Genomic DNA, 22,429 nt, shown 5'->3' with positions numbered 1-22,429 from the left:
CACTGCTTTTCTAGTGTTTGTCTGTGGTGCCAATATAGTACAGGAAAGAGTGAATAAGCAAGGCCTAACATTTGAGCAGCACATAGATCCTGTTTTGTTGCTGAATATAAAAATATATTGTAAAATTCATAAGAAGTTTTTTTAATGGCTAAGAGTGAAATCTTCCCATTAGATTCAGGAAGTATAGCTGAGATAAGCAACAGAAATTACAATCTTTGTAATCAGAAATGGAGATCTTTTGCTTCTTCAATAGCGCAGCTCCAGAAACATAGGTTAAAGCAGACAGCACAACAGATTTTCACTGGCTGTAGAGGCTCTCATGGGGGACATGAAGTCTGGCCAAAAGAGTGTGTTGTGCCACCACACCTCACAGATGCAGACCTCACTGAAGAGCTAGATAGGGGCAACTCTCTATCAACCATTGCTGAACTCATCATTTATGAGAGAAAAGCAACACTGGCTGCCATTAAAAAGTCATCATTTGCAAAGTACCGACAGTACTATTTGACATACTGAAAATCCCCAGCATGCTGGGAATGAGAAATAATTTTCCACCTGGTAAGTGGAAGTAACAGGTAACTGGGCAGTACCTGCTAGCAAATGTTGACTTTTTGATGGCTGCCTCTGCCCTTAGTTCCAAATTCTCTTCCAAAGGTGACAAACTTTAATGGCACTTTAAATAAATGGTTATCCATGAAAACAAGGGATGGAGAGACACCTGCTAGCATGGTACTACCTGGTTGGCACAAAACAAATTCCCATCCAACAGTTCCCATTTATTTCACTTCAGTGATACGCATGATTCATAATGTGTCCCTAGAATCAAGAGCACACAATTAAAATTATCATAGAATCATAGAATATCAGGGTTGGAAGGGGCCTCAGGAGGTCCAACCCCCCTACTCAAAGTAGGACCAATTCCCAACTAAATCATCCCACAGGGCTTTGTCAAGACTGACCTTAAAAACCTCTAAGGAAGGAGATTCCACCACCTCCCTACGTAACCTATTCCAGTGCTTCACCACCCTCCTAGTGAAAAAGTTTTTCCTAATATCCAACCTAAACCTCCCCCACTGCAACTTGAGACCATTGTTCCTTGTTCTGTCATCTGCTACCACTGAGAACAGTCTAGATCCATCCTCTTTGAAACCCCCTTTCAGGTAGTTGAAAGCAGCTATCAAATCCCCCCTCATTCTTCTCTTCTGCAGACTATACAATCCCAGTTCCCTCAGCCTGTCCTCATAAGTCATGTGCTCCAGCCCCCTAATCATTTTTGTTGCCCTCTGCTGGACTCTTTCCAATTTTTCCACATCCTTCTTGTACTGTGGGGTCCAAAACTGGACACAGTACTCCAGATGAGGCCTCACCAATGTCGAATAGAGGGGAATGATCACATCCCTCGATCTTCTGGCAATGCCTCTACTTATACCGCCCAAAATGCCGTTAGCCTTCTTGGCAAAAAGGGCACACTGTTGACTCATATCCAGCTTCTCTTCCACTGTAACCAATAGGTCCTTTTCTGCAGAACTGCTTCATAGCCATTCAGTCCCTAGTCTGTAACAGTGAATGGGATTCTTCCATCCTAAGTGCAGGACTCTGCACTTGTCTTTGTTGAACCTCATCAGGTTTCTTTTGGCCCAATCCTCTAATTTGTCTAGGTCCCTCTGTATCCTATCCCTACTCTCCAGCGTAGCTACCACTCCTCCCAGATTAGTGTCATCTGCAAATTTCCTGAGAGTGCAGTCTATGTCATCCTCCAGATCATTAATGAGGATATTGAACAAAACCGGCCCAGGACTGACCCTTGGGGCACTCTGCTTGAAACCGGCTGCCAACTAGACATGGAGCCTTTGATCACTACCCATTGAGCCCAACGAGCTAACCAGCTTTCTATTCACCTTATAGTCCATTCATCCAGCCCATACTTCTTTAACTTGCTTGCAAGAATACTGTGGGAGACTGTATCAAAAGCTTTGCTAAAGTCAAGGAATAACACATCCACTGCTTTCCCCTCATCCACAGACCCAATTATCTCCTCATAGAAGGCAATTAGGTTAGTCAGGCATGACTTGCCCTTGGTGAATCCATGCTGACTGTTCCTGATCACTTTCCTCTCCTCTAAGTGCTTCAGAACTGATTCCTTGAGGACCTGCTCCATGATTTTTCCAAGGATTGAGGTGAGGCTGACTGGCCTGTAGCTCCCCGGATGCCTCCTTCTTCCCTTTTTTAAAGATGGGCACTACATTAGCCTTTTTCCAGTCATCTGGGACCTCCCCCGATCACCATGAGTTTTCAAAAATAATGACCAATGGCTCTGCAATTACATCCATCAACTCCTTTAGCACCCTTGGATTCAGTGCATCTGACCCCATGGACTTGTGCTCATCCAGTTTTTCTAAATAGCCCCAAACCACTTCTTTCTCCACAGAGGGCTGGTCACCTTCTCCCCATACTGTGCTGCCCAGTGCAGCAGTCTGGAAGCTGACCTTGTTTGTGAAGACAGAGGCAAAAAAATAATTGAGTACATTAGCTTATTCCACATCCTCTGTCACTAGGTTGCCTCCTGCATTCAGTAAGGGGCCCACACTTTCCTTGACTTTCTTCTTGTTACTAACATACCTGAAGAAACCCTTCTTGTTACTCCTAACATCTCTTGCTAGCTGCAACTCCAAGTGTGATTTGGCCTTCCTGATTTCACTCCTGAATGCCAGAACAATATTTTTATACTCTTCCCTGGTCATTTGTCCAATTTTCCACTTCTTGTAAGCTTCTTTTTTGCATTTAAGATCTGCCAGGATTTCACTGTTAAGCCAAGCTGGTTGCCTGCCATATTTACTATTCTTTCTACACATCGAGATGGTTTGTTCCTGCAACCTCAATAAGGATTCTTTAAAATACAGTCAGCTCTCCTGGACTCCTTTCCCCCTCATTAGCCACTAGTTGCTGGTTGAGCCCTACTGGAGTCTCAAACCCGCTCCCATAGACAAAGGGAAGGGACTGAATTGAAATCCACTGTCCTGATCATGTGCAACATGAGAGATCAGTTTACAGAGGTCTCTGACAGGAGGATTTCATCAGCAGATGTGGGGTGATAAATATGCATAGTATTTCTGTATGTAATGAATAACTGATACCATTAATATGAGAGTAAGGAATCCCATAAATTGCTGGTCTTATACCGCAGACTTTCCTTCTGACTGTGTAACAGGAAAAGATAGGTTTTCTCTGTTCCTTTCTATACTTCACTTGTGGAGACAGATGTCCTAATTCTCCTTACACTTACAAGAGCTTGACACAATTGTTATTGCATTTGCAGTGAAGTAAGTCCCGATTTACAGCAGTGTAAAGGAAAGGAGAACCAGGCCCAAGGCTTCCCATTGCAAATATTTCATTTCAAAATACGGCACAGAAAATATTTAAGAAGGTGGCTAAAAATTTACTTTTCCTGAAAATTGATGTGAATAAATTCTCGAGTACTGGAATGCTCATAGCAAATAAACATAGGCTGCTCAGGAACATGGTTAACACAAAATTACCTTTGAAATAATACTCTTCCTTCATCTCTAGTGTTTGTATATATTATATAGATGGATGCGTTATGAATGTGAGGTATTATTGGTTATTCACATATATCTTTTCAGAACAATAAGTGGGTTTCTTAATGTTTTTCAATAGGTTAGGATCACTGATCTGTTACTTGAGGTTTTATCACTTGGGCTGAGGAGGGATGAGATGGAGTGGAATTGCTTCAGCAGGAGCATAAGCAGCTCAGCACATGTGAAAGGAAGGCTCAGGAAAAGCATGGATGTTAAGATAGCCAGATGGGGCAGCCTGAAAGACCGTTTGGTCTGATTTTTATGTTGAGTAGGAATTATTTGTATGGTGTGCTAAAGTGGAACTCAAAAAACAAATGCAGTTGATCTCATGCCCTATCATAGGGATGCTGGTACAATGTTACCCATTCAGGTGAAATCTTGGCTCCACTGAAGACAATGGAAGCTTTGCCACTGATGTCAGTGGAGAGAGGATGTCAACCTGGATCTTTGCAAGCATTTTATACACATACTTGAGAAGCCTCCTCTGTTCCATCTGTTGTTGTACTATATTCCCAGGCTCCCTTACCCCTGAACTTATCCATAATTGCTTCATGCTTGGTCCCCTTTCCCCCTAGCTGCTTTTGTCAAATCTGCCAAACTGAAAAAATTCTCCACGGGCTAATGGTTATTACAGCTGATTGTTTCTTGCCATTGGTAGCAGATACTGTGAAGAAGACAGTGAAATTGACTAAAAAGCCCTATAAAACATGCACAGAAAACAATCCACAGCTAACAGACACTTGCCAGCTGCTAAGATGCATACTAGTGATTTTGCTTAGGCCTTGGCATAGTAAAGCAAGGGTACATCATCAGTGGGTATTTCTCTACTATTTGAGATGCAAGCTCTAGTCATAATAGCAGTACTGCCTAGCAGTTGTAGCTGTAGTTTGCCTGAAACAGTGAGAAAGAGATATTAACACATAATAAATATCTCTGGCGTATGAATCCTAGAAATACACTGACATAATGAATTTGCTTTTGCTTTTCCCATTTCTATTGTCTTTTAAGTGTAATATACCCCCCACCCCATGACATTCCACCATCTCCTTCTTTATTATTAACATTTTTCTTTTAACATTTCTCTCTATCTTGTTCTAGGCTACCTTCTGTTACCACTCCATTAGTTGCAAAGGCCCAAACTTTCAAATCTCGATGGTATCTACAGTCAGGGACCAAAATTCATATCTGGACACCAAAATAACTGGCCTGTTTTTTCATTGAGCATGCTCTAATTCACATTACATTGCTGTTTTCCTTTTGGTATGGATAAAATGAGCCAAATTCTCCTTCCACTTATACAAGTGTAACCCAAGAGTTACCCGACTGAAGTCAATGGTGTAAAACTAGTGAGTTCAGAATCAGACCCATTATCTTTACACCAGTTATAAGGTTTTTCTTTGTAGACATAGAAATTATGCCTATGGACAGGTGGCTCTCTTTTCTATTTCCTCCTAACCAGTACCATTGATTGCACACACTTTTCTTATTTTGTTCCTTGCAAGTATCACTTTCAACCCACCTTCCATGCATCTGCCTCATCAGAGCCTCTTGTAAGTAACCCAGAGTGGTGATCATGCAAGTAACATTTATTGTATTTAAATCTTTCGGATAATAAAATTAGAGGTATCAAATGTGTGTTAAAATGCTTCCAATTTTACCACACATCTGACACCTCCAATGTTATTATCTTAAAGATTTAAATAAAAAACAAATATGCTTTGCCTGTAAGCCAGAAATTCTCTTATTTGACTGAATGAGCCTGATTCCTTTTAAAGTCATTTTGGAATAATTTTATCTTCTAATTTCAGAGTGCTCATGTAAATGTGAAGAGTAGTGAGTCTGAAGGAACTCCTGAAATGCATAATACTAGAAACACAAACTTTAGCTTTTTTTTTTTCTAGATAAGAAGGCGCTTTAATAAATTTAAACACTGGTACTGATTATCTCCTAAATGTTGACATTTGAAATAAGATGCTACAAGCAGCTTCTTATCTAGAAAAGAGCAGCCAGAGTCAATAACCAAAACATAAAATGTAGGAATATTACTGATATTATGCAACATAGGGCTGAATTTGGTGAAATAAGCTGGTGAGCTAGAACAGCTGCTGTTAACATTTGTTTAGGTTGACGAAGTAGCTAGTGTTCAACCAGTTTGGTTTTTATATGGCCTTGCAAGATAAGTCAACTATAGCTATTAAATCTATATCACTATTGGAAACTGTTACCTTCTTGTTGATCAAAAATATGAAATGGAGTAAAAGAAAACATAACATACCATGTTCACACACAACACAAAAAGAACTATATCAGGGACATCAGGGAAGGTGGAATACTATAACAACACATGTTATATTGTTATACTATTCCACCCACCTTAATGGAGAACCCTTGGGTGTGGCTACTCCATAGCCTTTCGAATCCAGATTTCCTCCCACTTTCATGGTGTCACACGGCTTTCGCTGTTCAATGTATTCATTCATGGTGGACTCCAGGAGGAAGGCAAACTTGCCCTTGGATTTGCGAACACGGGCTACTCCCTCAGCTGTAGTCCTAGTGAATACTGATGGCTCTGCCGATTTCATGTAGGTCCACATCTTTTCATACACTGCTATTTTTGATCTCTGGAGAAAATTAAAGAGAAATTAGATACACCATAGACACTGAGACATCGAAAGCACCATAACTCAATGTACAATTGATCAAAGCTGATCCCTCACACCAGCAGTTTTTGGACAATTTTACCTGGGCAAGAGATTTCCTTGAGTGCTTTGGTTATTTTAAAAGAAACAGTAAATAATAATAATAATATAATAACAACAAACATTAATTTTAGGCACCCTGTAGCCTCTGGGAGTCTTAATAAAATAACTGCAATCATAGGCCTGAAGTCTCAGCTACACAAAGGTAGTTTTCGCTTCCAGAGCAAGGTAAAAGGATTTTAGGGTGACTGAAAATTCAAGCCAAAACTTACAAATGAGCAATATATCCCTTAAAATCCACAAAGGAGGTGAAAGAGAAAAAGAAAACAGGCCTCCCACAAATACTGGACAAAATATTGAAGTCCTTACTCAGTTTTAATGCTCAGTTTTACTCAGTCAAAACTCGTATTGCCATCAGTAAGTTTTGCTTGAGTAAAGGCTGAGTAGTTACTTCGGAATACACCCCACCCTAAAAACAAATATAAACAAAATTCAGATGTGCACACACAGTATTAAAAAGGAAACAAAATGGTGTACTGAGCTTTGATCTCAAAGACATGGCATCTTGGACTTTCGTTTGTGTTGTAGGAGAGAGAATTCTAATATCAGTGACCCTTAGCCTACCAAGTACTTCGTCCTATCATCTCAGGATCGTACCAGTGCTGCAGACCTTAGCCAGAATTCTATGATAAATTTACAGCTTGTTGTAGATTACTTGGAAATCTGTCTCCTTGGTGAGTGCTTAGCACAATTACAAATGATAATGCCTTATAGGTGGGAAAAGATGTTTTTTTTTTGTTATTGTAATTATCTAAAACTTAATTAAGAAAGAAGGAAAGAATTCTATTGTCATGAATAAGGCTTTGCATATTTGCCATTCATATTTAACATGTACAATTAAAAGCCACCTACCTTTACTCCCCTACTCCCCCCCAACAACATAGTACATATATTCAAACCTAGATAATGCACAACTTTTAAAATCAGAGGGGTAGCTGTGTTAGTCTGGATCTGTAAAAGCAGCAAAGAATCCTGTGGCACCTTATAGACTAACAGACGTTTTGGAGCATGAGCTTTCGTGGGTGAATACCCACTTCGTCAGATGACATGCTCTGACGAAGTGGGTATTCACCCACGAAAGCTCATGCTCCAAAACGTCTGTTAGTCTATAAGGTGCCACAGGATTCTTTGCAACTTTTAAAATGTTGGCAGCTATACATCAATCAGCATTTTTATTGAACAAACGCCAACTCTCCCCTCCTCTTTGGCAGGGGAGGAGAAGGCTCCTTTTAGTGAAACGAGACTTTTCTAAGGGGCTTCAGACAGCTCTTGTACAAGTCGAAAGTAGTTCCCATTGAAGCAGAATTAGGTTTTTGTGCTCAGTCCTGCAAGGTACTAGCACTCCTGGGAGGTGCTGAGTGTCTCCAGGCCGCAAAGTAGCAAAATGCTTATGTGCAGCCATATTCACCAAAGCACTTAAGCATGTGCTTAACCTTACATCAGTGGGACTTAAGCATGTGCTTAAGTGCTTTTCTGAATAGGAACAGATGTTGAATCAGTCCTAAAGTCCCACTGACTTCAGTGGGAGTTGAGGTTTCTCAGCATCTTGCACCTTGTTCCATGACAGGCAGAGTGGGTGGAACTAGGGAGATTTTACAAGAAAATGTGGAACTAAGGAATTAAGTATTCACTTAAATTGATTTATCTTAAAAAGAGTCAGTATGGAAACTCTGTAGAAGATAAAGAAAAACTCCCTGAAGTATTTATCTGTACCAATTACTGAATAATTGTATTAGTAATGTGGCCAGAGAACAATGTCTCGACTGCACAGGAGATGGTGAAAGGAAACATCTTTGTGGCTGGAACATTTATCAGTGTTTGCTAGTGAATAGCATTTTACCACAAGTGTCTCTTGAATATGCCTTGTGTAAGCTTAACAAAATCTCTTCATTTTTTTCAGCTGGTGCATGCACTCCATTTTATCCTGTTATGGGAAAAATACTGACAGCTAAAAAATTCCAACTCAAAAATACCTACACAGCTAGTCATGTCCATGGAACCAGCTCCTGCCGCTGTTACCCTGGTATCAATTCATACTACTTCCATAGTGCCCATAAACCATGATAATTATTGAGTTACTCTGCATTTATACCTGTGTAACTAGGATCAGGATCTGGGCTTGATTCACCACTGTATTATTTCTATTTTACACTGGGGTAACTCCACTGATTTCAGTTAGAGTGGTCTTAAACTGGAGTACTGCAGTGCTGAATCAGGCGCCATATAAAGAATGCTGATGTGTCTTTATCTATCTCTACTTCCCAATCAGTCCTGAAGTTTTTAGTGCTAGATTCTTGATAAGGAAATATAGTGTACTGGTTTCTCTTAAAACTAAAACATAATAAATTAAGGTAAAAATTTCACTTTTCTGTCTTAGCAAATTGTGGTTACATTTCCTAAAGAAGGTCTTTTTTAAAAAATCCTTTTCGTAAATCAGTTTCCTTCTCTCACCAGGCAAACAATAGACAGCACTGAAGTTCTAACAAGCCCTCATCTATATAGAAACACTGTCAAGCCTGCAACGTTCAGCTGAATAATTCTGTCAGCATTAACATTCAATATACAGTATAAGCTAAACTAGAATGAAAACCAGACAGAAAGCCAATAGATTTTCCATACTATAATATAAGGAAATAGTGAGAGGTTTGAATTCTCATATTTGACAATGCTATCTTTCATATAGGATTTTTTTTGCAAGATAATTGAAATGTAATTCTCTGCCTTTGAGCAAACTGCTCTCAACATTCAGCTTTCACAGCTTCCAGCCAGCTTTAATAACAGTCAGAAAGGAACTCTGTTTTTCTTTTAAGTTGAGTTTTAAAAACAACATTTTTTCTCTTTGCTGATCAATCAGAACTAAAGCAGATTGCAAATTTATTTAGATTTTCTGACATTTGGACCCCATACAGTCAGGGTCATGAATGATCCTTTTTCATCGAGATGGTAATTATCAATAAAATGGTAACCAAGAGCATAAAGCCCTCAAATGATGAGACATGCTCTTTGTCTTCTAACCTTTTAGAATGCTGGACTGAGCGAATTAGGTGGGGTTTTCCTTTAATGTTTATCAATGTCTGTACTGTACAACACTTAGGTGAAGATGTTTGCATCCCTTTGGAAATACTTTATTGTTTCTCCTATATTTCTTGTTAAGTATTTTTAGCAATAGACATGGCAACACTGCATAGATCAGAACCCTTTTGAAGATAAGCCTTTAGATACATGATTTAAACAAAGCGCTCCAGCTAGCCTAGTGCTTTTTAAAGCTTCACATTTATATGTGCAGTTACATTTAGTTTTTGTGGCTACTTTTGTCTTGTTTGCTTTCATGTTCTAAAATACAGGGGGGAAATACAGAGACACAGTTGATCTTGCTGCTTTTCTTTTAATTTCCAAAGATTAAAGTGAAAGAATGGTGTTTACCACAGGTGGACTCAAAAATGCTATTTCTTTTTTAAATGGCTCTTGTTATTTACATAGAATACAAAGTTAAAGCACAATATAGTAGTTATCTTTACAGCATGATTAGAAAAAAATGACAAAAGTATTGTGGCTGAGATTGGTAGCTCGTCCTTATATCAAAGGAGCTGACCTCATTATTTCAAAATTGCAGTTTGTCAAAGTGTTATGGAAGCGTCAGAAAAAGGGTCCCATTCTTTTGGTTTTTTTTTTCAAATCCCTATACACTCACTCTACAGCATTGCCTACAAGAAGTGAGATTTTACGATGGACATGTGAAGTATATTAAAAAATAATGGGGAACAATTAAGAATATATAAACCTGTCCTACTCCTCGTCCATTTGTATATTTTAATTACCCTTATTGTGTTAGTTTAGTTAGTGGAACTACTCACATGCAATGGCCATCATTTTGGTCTACACCAGGGATCGAACCTGGAATCTGCAAAAGTAGAACCATGACTCTTCAGCAGTTAGTTAAAGAGCCAGACTTTGTAGCTCAGGCACCAAGGAGTCCTCACAACACATAAAAGCAGCAAAGAGTCCTGTGGCACCTTATAGACTAACAGACGTATTGGAGCATCCGATAAAGTGGGTATTCACCCATGAAAGCTCATGCTCCAATACGTCTGTTAGTTTATAAGGTGCCACAGGATTCTTTGCTGCTTTTACAGATCCAGACTAACATGGCTACCCCTCTGATACTCATAACACATAGTGGTCAGAGGATTACACATTGCATCAGGACAAAGGAAGCTCATCTGGAGCATCACAGGATCACAGCAGTTAAAATCCCAGACAAGCCCCATGTATTTGACAGCCACCAACTTGGCCAACCTCCAGATCCAGAGCTATAAGTTGTAACAGACCCAGCTTGTCTATGGAGTGGGTACATAGGGGACATGTAGCACACCCTTAACAATGGATTGCACATAAGGCTAAACACATCAATAGATGTTTGCAAGATCAGATTTCCAGATTGTAAAATATCTGAGACAGGGACCTTTCTAGCCCTATGTTCAATAAGGTGTCTACCATATTGATGCACACAGTACAAGTGTAAAATCATACTAAAACATTTTTACAAGGTCTTCTAAAATATCGCCATGCATCTCCTGTGGTAAAATACCTAACTATAGACATGCTAGGAATGCTTAGCAGATTCTATGTCAAATCCTTAAAGGGAAATGTCAGTAATTTAGGAACCACATTTAAGTTTTTTTAAAAATGTATATCTAGCTGAGATATTTCAGTCTGAAGACAAATCCCAGTGGTCTATCTTTTTTTTTTTTTGAGGGTGTTGGAGGAGGGAAGAGAGGAACACCCCGGCATTTGACAGTGTCCTTTTAACAGGACTTAATGAAAAGAAAAAAACAACATTCTAACTCCTTGTTTCTACTGAAAACATCTTTTCTCTATGAGCTTTAGCTAACACCTGGCATTTAATTAATCTCAGATGAGGCTACTGGCTAACAACGTCTAGCTAAAAATGACATGAAAACACTAATACTTATACCAGTTCAGCCAACTGGGCTGTACTTCCAACTGCTAGGGACAGAAAATTAAGCAAAAGGAGCGATCAGTGTTCTTATGTACTGTTGGTAATGTCAGTGCTTTCTGCCTCCAAACTGCTGGGAGAAGGGAACAATACATCCCTACTACACTGATATAGGAAAGCAAATGAAAATGAACTAATCAACAGAGATAGCACACAACAAATTCATATGACTGGTCATTTACACTGTTTTCTAATGTGCCAAACCCACAAATACATCACATTTTCCATGTTCTATGTAAGTCAGCGATTAGTAAAATTTTTATCCAGTCACCAGGCTTCATATGCCTCCCCTCAGCAAAAAAGTCCCTGACAAAACCCATAGGTAGAAGCAAAACAGCAAGACTCCTTATCATCATCACAGCTCATTCAATGCTGGATATTATTTCAGTACTGTAGCTTGAGATGAATCAGTAGTGCAATGCTGCTCTAATTATCTCTGGTTCCACTGTCCCTCAGGGCTGTTCCCTTGCCTGATGTGTCAAGATCAATAAGCTTTCCATAAATTAAAATGACTGCAAATGCCAACAAGTGCTGCTGGAGGTAAAAATTATAACCTCAATATTGCAGGAGCTACAAACCACAACATAATTATTTGTAAAGGAACATTATTTCAGCATTCTGAACATTTCATTGTAAACTTGTCTGTAGGGAGGATGGTCCTTATTAAGCATGCCAACTTACTCTGAAGAATTCTTTTGTTGACCCTGAGTCCAGTGTTCCATATGCAATTTCGGTTTGTTTGGCAAGGTCTTCTGCACTTTCTATGGGCGAGACCATTCGCTCAACAGTCAAGAAAGCAGCGAGGTTAGCAGTGTATGACGAAATAATGATGAGTGTGAAGAACCACCAAACGCCTCCAACAATGCGACCTGAGAGGGATCTAAACATGAATAAGATAATGCACATTTTCCTATCTCTTATGTCAAGCAGAGAAAGAGAAAGAGAGAGTGAGAGATATCATTATTACTGGGTATTTATTAATAAGTAACAGTCAATGGGTGTGAGATTTTCTAAGTTTAATATACTACTGTATATTTCATAACAACAGTTCCCTCATAAATTATGCGGCCTAGAATTTAAAATGCAGTATATAAACAGTGCTATTTGTACAAGGCATTGCGAATACTCTCTAGTGGTTGTTCTCTTGATACTTTTTAATATAGGAAATGGCTGCTAGACTACACTATAAAGGATTTGTAACAAGAAGTATCTATTTTTGGAGAGTGAAAATAGTTAAGCAAGGTGGCCTCTATTCTTCCTTTTAAAATATAAAACAAAACTCAAAGTCTCCAAGCTCTCATGAGTGTACAATATGCTGCATGTAGTATTAGAACACGATTGTCACTTACATGTAATTTTCCACTTATAGGAAAACAACCTGAGTACATATTCCCCTAGCTGTCTGAAAACCTGTAGTTTCATGTAGTTATTTAAGAAGCTGTGCATAACAACAACAGGAATAGTGACAATAAATAAGTAATACATAATACTTTCCATTTCAGTGCCACCTGTCATCTGAGAAAAATGCTGTGCAAAATTAATGAATATGTAGCCTTACACCACTTTTCTGATGTAAATACTTTGCCAATCATACAGATGAGAAAACAGGCAGAAAAAAGATTGCTCCTGTTGCCATTGAAGTCCGGAAGTTTTGCCATTAAATTCAAAGGGAGCAAGACTGGGCTCAGAGAGTTTAAGTAACTTGCCCAAGGTCACACAAGAAATCTGTGGCAGTGCCAGGAATGGAACCCAGCTCTCATATCTCCTGCTCAGTGGCCTTATGCACAAAATCATTCTTCCTTCTCTGTGTGTTATCTAAGCATATGTTCTGAAAGGAAACAGTACTCTTCACAGCTTTATTTAGCGTAGCAAACAAAATTGAGATACATACTGTTTTATTTCATATACATTGTCTTAAAATATAACATCATAATACAAAATTAGAAAGGCTCTAGGAGCTAGGTGATGCAATGAATTAGTTCTACCACCTCTGGAAACCTGGCTTTGACATGTTTGGTTGTTGAATAATATTCACATTGTACTGTATATAATACTTTTCATATTAACATTGAATATTCTCCTGTTAATGAGAATATTATTTCATTAATCTTCACCATAGCTTTATGAGGTTGGATGAAGAAGGATTATCATTATTTTACAGATTAGAAATATGATTAGAAATCTGAAGTATGTGGGTGAATGGGCCTATCCTGCAGTCCTTAGTTTAGCAAAACTTGACTTCAAGGAGACTCATCTGAGTAGAGGCTGAAGTACTACGGCCAAAAGGTATATTAAAAAAAAACCACATAAGTAATTTATGGCAGATATTAAAGGTAGTTGGGTGCTTACTGGGATTTTCAAAAGCACCTAGGTGCCTAACAACCATTGATTTCAATGAACTTTTCCATTTTCAAAAGTGACGAAGGCCCAAATTTTTAGATGTATTTAGGTATTAGCCGTGCTCAGAATTGCAACACCTAACTGACTTAGAAACTTAAATCTCCTTTATAAAAGGGATTGGTGTTCCTAAATCAGTGAGACATTGCAATGCTAAGTACAGCAACCCTTAAATCTGGGGTGTAAACACTTAGGAATCCAAGTTCCATTGACTTTTCAATGAGAAAGGCTTTGAACTACATATATCACTTTTGAAAATGGGACTTAGGGTCCTAAGTCATTTAGACACTTTTTGAAAATTTTACCTTAAGTGACTTTCCTGAGACTACACAAGAATTCAGTGTCAGAGACAAGGTGAGAACTTGGAAGTTCCTGGTTCCAAATCCTATGTACTTGCCACTAGGTTGTCCCCATTGGGAAACCCAACACTCACTTTTGCTGACGTTTTACACAGATGGAAGTCTGCCCAAGAAAGGACTAAGAAATTGACTAGGAAGAATATGGTTGAATTGAGCAGAACTTTCTAAGTTTTCATAATGTCTGCTAACAAGATAGCTGTTTCTGGGTCATGATTTTGACACAACAAATCCATACCACATTTTAAAAACAAAACGAAGGTATTTAAAAGGTGATGTATTTTTAAGTTGGCTATTTCTCTTAGATTGCAAAGCGAATATGTGATCCAGGATCCAGGATTTTGCCTCTAGAATGAGATTTTGAAAAATGCTCATCATTGGGCTAATTTTGCTCTCATTGAAATCAATGGGAGTTTTACCAAGGATTTCAACAGCAGCAGAGTTAGGCCAGTGCTGAACACTTTTGAAAATCCCACTGTTAATGCTAAGTTTAGGCATCCACTTTGGAAAAAATTGGCCTTAATGTTTAATGAGCTGGTGGTGAGTGATTCAAATAAAACTTCCTGCAGAAGTTTGGTTGCTCAGGTCCAACTCTTTAAGTTTGGCAATTATATATTATTTAGCAGAAACAGTCACTAAAAGCATTTTCTCTCTTATACACAGTGATACGCTGCAAGCAGTGACTGTACAATTTAATATGAAACAAAACAAGGAAATTCATTCACGCCGGTCAAATAGTCAGCATAAGAGCAAGCTGCTACTACTGTGATACAATGTATAGTTGTATAGTTCTAATGAAGTCAGTGGAATTGCCCCAATGCGTACAAGTTAACAGCTGAGAAAATAAGTAACTGTTCCTGACTTATTTACACTGAAGTCTGAAAAGTACCAATAGTGATAAAATTCCTAGGCAGTTTCTCTAATACTCTATAGTTTCTAAATGGAAAAACTCTACAAATATTGAACTTCTACATACCACCAGTAAAAGAAGAGAAGGAAGGATGTATGCACCTGGCATCATCAGTGTTGAAGATAAAATGCAAAAGTTAAAAGATTTGACACAAACCTTGGGGAAATATCACATCCTTGTTGCATAAAGGCACCCAGGGAAAACCAGAGGCTGTTGAATATGCCAAACTCATTGGGAGGCTGATCACTGGGTCCTTCTTTCCCATCCTCTGGCTCTTCTGTGTGCCACTCATATGGGCTAAACCTGCTGACTAGGAACAGGACCACACTGACCCCAATGTAGGCAAAGACTATGCACATCCAGATCTCATACGCCAAAGGGTCCAAGAAGGAAAACACTCCTGGTTTAGATTTCTGGGGCTTTTTTATCATAATGGATATCCCCAAACTCATAAAAGGCTTAGAAAAATCAATGACCTCTTCTCGTACCAAAGTGATGGTCAGAGGTGCAACAGCAATCTCTGCTTTCTAGAAGAAAAAGAGATATAGATGCATAGATTAATTGAATTTGGTTTATAAAATCATCTAAGCAGCTAATTCCAAAATTACAGCTTTTACACTAGTTCACTGTTAGGTTTATTTATGTGTTCTTTTCATTAATGTAATCAATTAATAAAATAAAATACAGGTTTATATTTTTATAGGAAGTATACAGATAATTTAGTGTACAAATAATGTGGAAGGCTCAGATACTGTGGTAATAGGTTGTAGAATAAAATCCTAAAACAGATCATTTGAGGCATTACCTAGGTTGCTAAAGTAAGATAAGTAAAAAAACAAGTAAACCTAAAACAAAATTATAATAAACATCCTATCCCCACCAAATGTGCAGAGCACTAGTTCTGTCTACAAAACCATCAGATATAGTCAGTTATAACCAATTTTTCTGTCTGATATGATCCCCCCTGCAGGAAAAGAAGCAAATAAATGATCCCAGTGTGCACTCCAAATAGCACGAGAAACATAGAAATGAAAGAAAGAAACAAATTAAGGCCCAGATGCTGCAAATATTTAAACCCGTAAAGTTTAGTATGTGCCTAAGTCTTTGTAGGATCAGGGCGTTCATACATTTGTTTTGATGTTACCTTAGATCATGTTAAAAGGTAGCATGTTAGGAATGGAAATGAAAAAGTGTGGTGCTTCCATCCACCACCTTCACAGTTTATGGGGAAAACCTGAATTTGAGATGAACACATGAATTCGTGGATCTAGTATGTTTATACTGGAAACGCCAATCCTGACTAGATTCCTAGGTGAATCTCTAGCACGAATACTTGATAAAAATAAATATTGTATATCTTGGTTTATGAGAAAATAAGATATTGGCCTAAATTTCTCTCTTGTTTCCTTAATAAGTACAAGTATGACAGAGCTGGTGATAAGTTATTTCTTCCCACAGGAAGCATAGAAAAGCCTCATAGGGCCAAATTCCAGACCCCTATGCGAAGCCTGAGCTGAATAGTTTTGTACAGGGAATCTCTCTGGGATTCATTTGGAATAGATCCTCAATCGCCAGGGGTGGAGCTCTAGCATTGCCTTTTTACAGAGGTCACTGTAGTTCAAGGATGCAGCCTTGGACTATTCCCCTGCCCCCGCTTGGATGTTTTGGCCAGTGGAGCTGCACAGACATTCTATCAAAAAAGATGAAATCACTATGCATGGTTATCCTTCAAGAATGAAAAAAGAAGATTCTATCATGCTGTCTGCTGTCATATAGCCTGTTTGTATTATGCCAGGTTGTTTAGATTTGTTAATTTAGACCTGGAATAAAATTCTCTTATAAAAGTACAAGATCTTGTGGAGGGAGGTCATGCTGATGCAGCACACTGACTACATTGATGGATGTTTTATTAAAATACAGTACTGTGCCACAAATCCAAAATATATGTGAAGGAAAATAACAGCAGACTGATGTGTGTGGCTAACATACTTTCACAGCATGCACTGTAATGGCACCATAGATTATGACTGGGTATTATCTGTAGTATACATGTGTATTTGATAGTTCCCTAATATGATTTTTTATTATATGGGCCTAAAACACTTAATACATTGTAGAAAAACATTATGATGAGCAATTGCTGCATCTGACCCAGTAGCTAGGCTTTAAGGGCTAAATTCTGGCTTTTGCAGCCAGAGGCATGGAATGGGTCAGGGCAGCAGAGATGTGGAAACTGGATGATGGTACTGTGAAGCATCTCTGCCATCCACCATCACCACACTTTCCTCCAGGTGATATCATGAGAGGGCAGGTCCCTCGCATTTCAACCAACCTGACTGGCCATGCCTCGTCTAAGATATGGAGCATTACTGGGTGTGTTAGTTGGGTCACTATTGCATTCAGGGGCTTAATTTTGTACTCTTTGAAATTAAGGGGCGAATAGAGCAGAGTAATATCCTAGGACTGTTAGTGGCAGCATTCTGCCTGGTTCCTGTGTGAATGTGATGAATAGCGTCCCTGTGTTGTCCTCCTCTCAAATCCCCAAGACATCCACACAGGGGCAGCCAAGACCTACTCCCAAGCCTCCATGACATCAGTATCTTAATTTTATTTCATAAATACTAAAATGCTACAAATTTATGTTATGGACTAGCATTCTTAGAAATGTGGCTCATAGGCCACAATTTAGCAATACACTTGAAATGTTTAGCATGTGATTAAGGCCATCCCAACTCAGCAAAATACTTAAGCACATGCATAAGTCCTATTGACCTCAATGGGATGTCAAAACATGATGAAAGTTAAGCATGTGCTTAAATGCTTTGCTGAATTAACCTCTGAGCAAGTTGATTGTATGATACAAAATCAGAAAGAAAATCTGAAATGTTGTAAGTTTTTGTAGTCTTGTAAAATTTGAAATGCCTAAAAACTCTTATAATTAAAAAAAATCTATATGTTAAAAATAGTTCAGGAATGAGACACATTCCAGCTAGAAGTAAGTTTTGTAGCCAAATGGTAAACCTCTGAAAATGCAGCAAAGAATCCTGTGGCACCTTATAGACTAACAGACGTTTTGGAGCATGAGCTTTCGTGGGTGAATACCCACTTCCTCAGATGCATTTTCCTCCTCTGAAAATGGAGACTTATAGCAGAAATTCTGCCAGATCCTTAGATTATATCTTGCTTGAAAGTCCCACTGTACAATTTTAACTTAAGCACCAAGTGAACATAATTATACACCAAGCAGTAATTTTCTCATTGTAAAATTTGAAAAAAATATAATCTGAAATTATCCCTACTATAACTTCACTGAGTTCAATTGGAATTAAAGAAACAATGGATTTGACCTAGTTTATCTATCCACATTTATATACACATATGTACATGAAGAGGCTTCTGGAGAATACGTGTGTAATGAGTTGTCCCTTAAAGGCAACCATACAGCTGTAATTTGAGATTTTTAGAACTTTTGATAGCATGAGTTATTAGAGTGTGAAATAAGACAGCTTGAATTCAGCCACTGAAAATGCTCAACAAATTTCATAGCAACAATTTGTTTTCAAATATGTTTGAAAATCTCACTTGCTTGCATGGCAGCCATTAGAGCAATACCTGTTTTGGGTAAACATTACAACAGCATGGCCAATTCTCACAATTTTATTGCAAATCTCCCCAAATTGGTGTTTTTATTAAAGTCACTGCTCTTGGAGAGCTGTGATTACATGAGAATGTCAGTTTTCATTAAAACAAGGAAGTTCCTCAAAAACCACAAAGTAAAGAAAAAGAACCCTACACACACACACACACACACACACACACACACACACACACACACACACACACACACACACACACACACACAAAATCTCATGATTTTTAGGCTAAGCTCATGATTTCTTGGGCCTCACTCATGATTTTAGAACACTGGGGTTGTCAGTACCATGATGATTTGTCTACTTGGTGAAACAGCCCACAATTACTCTAAATGTTGCTTGTTTTCTCTAAGTTGCATTTCTTCTCATATTTCATCACACATACAAATCCCCTCTTTGCAGAAGAACAGTTTAAATGCTGAATTTGACCACCATGCCATATCTTCTTTTCTCTGAAGTTTCACTTACTGTGAGCATGAATGGCTAATGCAGCACTCTCATAATTAGATATCTGAAAGACTCAGACTCTAGTCTTCTGTATACTGACAATATCTTGGCATATTTACTAACTCTCACTGTAAGTAGTAGATCTGGTTATTGATTATTGGTCTGTAAAAGTATCACCTAAGACTTCAGATACTGGGAGTATACCAGTGCTCTTCGTAAGTCTCTCAAGTTTAGTGATATTAGCTGGAGTGGTGATGAAGCAGGGTTTTTAGACATCAATTAACTGGATTTATTTTTAGCTGCCACAGTCTGTCCACAAAACTTGGCGGTGTTTGGTGTGATTTTCATAAATATATTGTTTTGCATATTAGGGCAGGCATAAACTCTTATTCTGATGAGGGTTGCTCTCTGGGTTATCTAAGGAAGACGTTCTTATAGTTATTTCAGTATGATGTGTTCACCAAAATACTACATCTCCTACTTTATGGTTTCCCCAGAAAAAGTAAAGATATACAATTATGGATTTAAGCGATTACTAAAAGGAACAATATTCCATACAAATAATGACTCAACATTGTTGAACCCCTGTTTTACAAACTAATTGGGGACAGAGGAGTTCTCAAAATTACAGTAGGTATGCTGCATACATTTCAGCATGGTGTAGACATCACTTTTTTCTTGTCCTTCAGAACACTGCAAAGTGCTTTCCAATGCATTGAAGTCATCGGTATGTGAAGGGACGTTGACTTGTTCTTCATCAACACCTCTTTCATATAAGTGGCTGTTCATAAATTCGAGGTTCTACTTTATTTTGTGCCTGGTGAAATTGGAGTTTTGCTGAACAATCCCATACACTTGAAAATCCTGCATCTATGACAATATTTCAGTCAAGGCTGAATTACTATCAAGCACGGATTGGTTATGGATCCTTCAGACTTTAAGTATCATGGCAAATTAGGTCTGATGCTAAGAACAGTTTTACTTGCTGGAGTGCTATATTTCATCCTTATGAGTAAATATAATATCTAGTCTTTCCTCAGACCACCACTCATTTTGTGCTGTCTTAGAAAAAGCAAATAAAAAAAATTTGAACTCTAGAATCTCATCACGTCTCAGACTTTGACAGAAATGGGTAATGACCTTATTCATTACACAGTGAAAGAATAACATTCTGTGTCAGGAGAATGAATATTTAATTGGGGCTGACTGCTAGTGTATCAGGAACACCTGTTGCGAATCGCTGATGGCATTCATCACCACAAGGTACTTCTGTGAATAAGCTAGTTATCAAGGGTTGTAGAGTGTTGTCGAGACTATTACTGTCACTCAGATAGATCAGGACAGTAGACTGGGATTTCTAGATAGCATTTATGGAGTCCAAGAAACTCCCAACCAAAACAAACCCTTAGAAAAATAAATGTTATGACAAGGCATGCATAGTTCTCCATTAGCGAGAGGATAAGAAGGAGAACAAATTGCATGTGGCAGATGTCAGTCACATTGCTTAATACATTACTGGCAAGTGCACAAGATTCTCTAGTGGTTGGGGGTGGATGATGTCTCCTCACCCCCTTTTATGGATATCCTAAGCAGCTACCGACTTGGGCTGAGCAATGGGAACAAAAACTGCTGATACAAACTCTGTAAATAATAGCAGCAAATAAAGGCAGAGATAGCAAGCACACTATTGGTTGTTCTTCTGGCGCAGCCAGTTGGAGTGCTTTATGGTGGCCTCACACTCCAATAGTCCATCCTAGAACCAAACTGAGTCTCCATTCTTCCTAAATGATAAAATTGGAACTGCACAAGAACTATTATGCTCAATTGCTAAGTGCCATAAGACTTTTCATCACTTCCCTCCCTGACAGAAAAATAAGTATTTATCATATGCTGGAGTGTTTGGTTCACACAGTTTATTTGCAACACCAAATATGGCACACAGGTTGCATTCTTTTCATTTCTATTGAAGTTAGCATCTAGCTGGCACTAATTGCTGTTTGAGCTTGCTAAATACCTTTGGTATTTTTGGTCAGTACTGCAGCTGCTTGCCTTTAATGAGATAGATTATTCAAGGACAAACAGGCTTCAAACTGCTTGCAAGTTCTCTGAATTGGTTCTAACTATCTGAAAGGCCATCATCTCTCTCTTGATTCAACTAGACTGGGTACACTTAAAAAGTTTTTACTGACTCTTTTATGAAATATCTCTCAATCTGTTCAAAGTTTTCTAACATTTTGGACCAGATCCTCAACTGGTGCATCTCCCATTAAGTCAATGGAACTATACTGATTAACACCACTTGAGGATTTGGCCCTTCATTTGCAACTCCTGTAATAAAGATATTCTGCTAAATTCTCATGTTTTACCTTCCTGATGGAATTTTACAGATGCATTGTCTGCATGCTGCTAGAGAAGAGGCTCACACTTTAGATGGTGTTCAGGCACCTCTCCACGTTTTAAAAACAGAGATGGGGATAGTTCCTTGGGAACTGCACAGGTAGGTTCTTCTTTGCACAGGTAATCTCCCTACTCTCATGTGGAAAGAGAGATCACCAACATCTGTGGCACCATCTCCCACTCTCCTGAAGTGCATGGACAGCCCCAGGTCCATGCATGGGGGTTCCAAGAGCGGCTGCCTGTGGGGAAAAATCTGGCAAAACCGCACCATTGGAACCAGGCTCCTGGGGAACTGCAAAGAGGCACAGGGCTTTGGTATGCATGGTCCTGGCATTCATTGTAACTGGATGGATCCTGGAAAATCTGTGGAGTTTAGGGTGAAATTCTGCTCACTCAGTTTTTCTTTCCTTTTCTTTTTTCTTTCCTTTTCTTTTCCTCTTTCTATAGACAGGTTCATGCAAGCTTTACAGCAGTGCATGCTAGTGTAAATCTTCTCACTTAGATAATTGCAGGATTATTTTTTAGTTATCACCAAGATGAAGAGCCACTAGGTGGCTCTCTGAGCCTTCTCTAGGTTTGGTAACAAAAAATGCTGCAAGTCGCCTTACATATTCTCCCCTCTTTTTGGAACCTGTTTTATCTGTATTCAGGAATCTTACTTTTTGTGCTATTCTGAAGAGACTTTCCATGAATCGTGACAGAATGTACAGTCATAGTTTCAAAACTGGTTATATTCACTCTTAAATCCTATCATTGATGCTATCCTTCTGAGAAATGCTGGTTTAATTTTGAATAATTTAGTTGTGGATCACACTGACAATACATTGGGGTCTGGATTCTCCATCGTTTGAAATCTTTAGAACAAGACTGTGTGTCTTTCTAAAAGATATACCCCTT

The 22,429-nt window shown here is 38.6% G+C and overlaps 1 protein-coding gene across 4 annotated transcripts in view; it reads right to left on the bottom strand.

Moving 5' to 3' along the window:
* The window catches only part of GRIA4 (glutamate ionotropic receptor AMPA type subunit 4), a 300,900-nt gene that overhangs the window by 43,876 nt on the left and 234,595 nt on the right, over positions 1-22,429 (bottom strand). For all 4 annotated transcript variants that reach the window (XM_030560571.1, XM_030560562.1, XM_030560588.1 and 1 more), the window contains exons 11-13: positions 15,192-15,562; positions 12,054-12,252; positions 5,970-6,217 (exon numbers count right to left, since the gene is read on the bottom strand). In XM_030560571.1, the coding sequence (XP_030416431.1) occupies positions 5,970-6,217; positions 12,054-12,252; positions 15,192-15,562 (818 nt within the window). The remainder of the gene's footprint in view (positions 1-5,969; positions 6,218-12,053; positions 12,253-15,191; positions 15,563-22,429) is intronic.

This window comes from Gopherus evgoodei, chromosome 1 (genome assembly GCF_007399415.2).
Source record: "Gopherus evgoodei ecotype Sinaloan lineage chromosome 1, rGopEvg1_v1.p, whole genome shotgun sequence".
Lineage (NCBI taxonomy): Eukaryota > Metazoa > Chordata > Testudines > Testudinidae > Gopherus > Gopherus evgoodei.
This window is presented reverse-complemented; position numbering and strand designations above follow the sequence as displayed.